Source organism: Chionomys nivalis, chromosome 12 (assembly GCF_950005125.1).
Source record: "Chionomys nivalis chromosome 12, mChiNiv1.1, whole genome shotgun sequence".
Lineage (NCBI taxonomy): Eukaryota > Metazoa > Chordata > Mammalia > Rodentia > Cricetidae > Chionomys > Chionomys nivalis.
Genome location: NC_080097.1, coordinates 73,604,154 through 73,607,492, shown reverse-complemented (window position 1 = coordinate 73,607,492; position 3,339 = coordinate 73,604,154). Strand labels below are relative to the sequence as shown.

Sequence of the window (3,339 nt, the reverse complement as noted above, 5' to 3'; positions counted from 1 at the left end):
GATTTGTTGATTTCTTCCAATTTTTGTTTATTCCTCTACTTTTTAATGGGAAATTTTCATTTCCTATTTCAGGGCCTCTATCATCTTCATAAAACTATTTTTAAGGTCATTTTATCCTGCTTCATTTGTATTGGAATATTCAGAACCACTAGTTTCTGGTGGTACCATATTGCTCGTTATGTTGTCTGCCCATGTCTTCCTCCAATGGGTGCAGGTGGAGCCTGTTCTTCAAGAGGTCCCTCTTCCTCCATACCAGTGATACCTGTGGCTTAGTTGATCACTCTTCCTTCAGGTGCAGATGGGTCTGGAGATTGTTCCACCAGATGCAGGCCAGGACTTGGGTGGTCGCTGATGAGGTAGGGGTTTTGGGGAGGCTTATGCTAGGTCTCTGGGGCTTCAGTGTGTGTGTGGGGGGCATGGGATGTGCCCTCAGGGCCTAGGGACTAGAAAGAAGGGCTGTCCAGACAGGAGCTCAGACACTCACCTTTAGGTACAGGTGAAGCCAGGGCACTGGTGGTCACTGATGTGGTAGAGATGCTTGGCAGTGTGGGGAGGCTGCTGCCAGATCTCTGGAGCTTCAGTGGGTGGGCATGGGACTCAGGATGTACAATCATGGGACAGGGGTCTAGAGCAGGGTCATTAAACCAGAAACCCAGGTACTTACCTCCTCCACGTGCAGGTAGAGCCAAGGCTCCAGTCTGGATAATTTAAAGAGGCACTGAACTTTTAAAATATTTAAAATAATTTGGGGATTTTAAAAGTTCCGAATGTATTTTATATTATTATATTAATATGAATGTTTAGGGATAAACAAAGTAAATGTTTTTAATAGTTACTGTATGTCAAGTTGACAGGGGATCATGTGTCTAGTTTTTGTCAACTTGATATAAATTAGAGTCACCGATGATTAACTTTCATTGAACTGGCCCATGGGTATGTCTGTGTCACATTTTTGTGATTAATGGTTGATATTGGAGGGCCATTCCCACTGTGGGTGGTGCTACTCTGGGCAGGTGGTCTTGGGTTTCAGAAGAAAGCAAGCTGAGCACGCCATGGAAAGCAAGGCAGTAAGCATACTCCTTCATGGTCTCTGATTCAGTTTCTGACTCCAGTTTCCTCCCTTAAGATCTTGTCTTGGCTGTCCTGATTGATGGATTACAATCTGTACACCAAGTAATCCCCATCCTTCCTAAATTGCTTCTGGTTATGGTGTTTGCTATAGCAATAGGAAATGTAATTATCACAGTTTGCACCACCATGTTCTTCTATTTTGTTTTATAAAACATGATCTTGCAATGGAGCCAAAATCCCTTGAAATTCTTATCCTTCTGTTCCAGGTCCCCAAATTCTGGGATTATAGCATGTTCTAATATGCTTGCATCCACATTTTTATTTAATTGCTCCAATAATTGTGCATATTTGTGAGGTACAGGATAGCATTCAGTATATGAATACAATGCATATTACTTCAAGGTAGTTGTCAACAGTCTCATTTCAAATGTTTATTGCATCTTATATGTTGGGAACATTCAAAATCTCAGCCGTTTTGCATGAAACAGAATTAACACATGCCAGACATATTTATCTTATTCTACTATCAAAACAGCTGTTGAGCAACTACGCAACCGCACCCCTTGTAAACATTGACTATGTCGCATTTCCTCACACTTCCTAGTGCTATGCATTATTCCAAATTTTCTACACTTAAATGAGAACATGCAGTATTTGACTTCCCATTACTGACTCATTTTACTTAGCACAGTGTTCTCCCATTTTATCCATGTTGCTGTAAATTACACAATTTAATCATTATTGTGGTTGAATAATATTCGACAGTATCTATCTACACACTCAAATGTGTTTTGATTGACTAAGGTTCTAATTTTTATGTTTTCAAAATTTTTTTCATTGCATGTTTCATATCTTTGTTTCTCAGACTATAAATCATAGGATTAATTAATGGAGTAAGCACAGAATAAAGCAGAGTCACAAGTTTTTGCATTCCTGCTTCATGCTCAGATGTTGGGCTCAGATACATGATCATCACTGAACCATAGAAAAGAGAAACCACAGTCACATGGGGTCCACAAGTGGACAAGGCCTTTCTTCTTCCATCTCTTGAAGGAACTCTAAACACAGCTCGCAGGACCAACATATAAGATCCCATGATGTAGAGAAAAGGAATAAAGAGGAGCAGAGAAGTTATTATTGTCCAAAAAAATTCCATCAGTGGGGCTCTGGAACAGGTAAGGGCTAACAGAGGGCCAGGGTCACATAGGAAATGGTCTATAATCCTGGACCCACAGAAGGACATCTGGGAGATGATGATGATAGGAACGGGGAACCAGAGGAAACCAAGCACCCAGCAACTGACCACCAGGATGTTACAGAGGCGCCCAGTCATAAGGGCAGGATAGTGTAGAGGCCTGCAGATGGCAAGGTAGCGATCAAAGGCCATAACTGCCAGGAAAAAGCATTCTGTAGAACCCAAGGAGAAGAAGAAATAGAACTGCAGGAAGCATCCAGAGAAGGAGATGACCTTGGTGTCAGAGAGGAAGTTGACCAGCATGTTGGGGACCGTGGAGGTGACATACCAGATCTCCAGGAAGGAGAAGTTGGCCAGCAGGAGGTACATGGGGGTGTGGAGTCTCTGATCCCAGCGCACAGCACAGATGATGGAAGCATTGCCCATGAGGGTGAGGAGGTAGACAATGAAGAATAGCACAAAGAGGAGGATCTGTCCTTCTCTTGGGCAGGGGAAACCCAGGAGGATGAAGCCAGAGATGGTGCTGGAGTTATTGGATCTTCTGAGGGTTTTCATCTGTCTGTGAGCTGTAAAGGCATGAGAAACAGTTGCATATCCTTGAAATAGCTGAGAGCGTAAAATAATTTTTGCCCAAACAGGAAAGAATCGTTGGCTCATCATCAACTCAGTGTCTGAGAGAGGAAGTCATCATCTTCAGTGATGGAGCTCATGTTTCAATCAATAACTACATTCGTCCCCACATTGGTGGCCCGGGTTAAACCCAGTGAACCACAGCGCGGAAACATATGATAGTGGTTGATAAGAAGGAGGTTGTTAGGGAGAAAGTAGAATAAAAGAACTTAGATGGCACTGAGTGTGAACAGAATACATTATATGTATGTATGTAACTCCAAAATCATAAAGTAATAAATTATATATTTATTATATATTTAAACATATTTGTAAAATTTTTTAAATTATACAAAATTTCAGCATGTCTCTGATCTTCCAACTCCTATATTTATAGTTAAATAAATAAATGATGCTACTTTTCAGAGCTGCCTGAAATTTTTGCCTACTTTAACAAAAGACAG

At 41.3% G+C, this 3,339-nt stretch overlaps 1 protein-coding gene across 1 annotated transcript; it reads right to left on the bottom strand.

Annotated features, from left to right (window-relative positions):
• Positions 1 to 1,885: 1,885 nt before the first annotated feature.
• On the bottom strand, positions 1,886 to 2,821 carry LOC130885085 (olfactory receptor 11G2-like). Its single transcript, XM_057786489.1, has one exon. The coding sequence runs from the start codon at positions 2,819 to 2,821 to the stop codon at positions 1,886 to 1,888; it is 936 nt and encodes a 311-aa protein (XP_057642472.1).
• Positions 2,822 to 3,339: the final 518 nt, after the last annotated feature.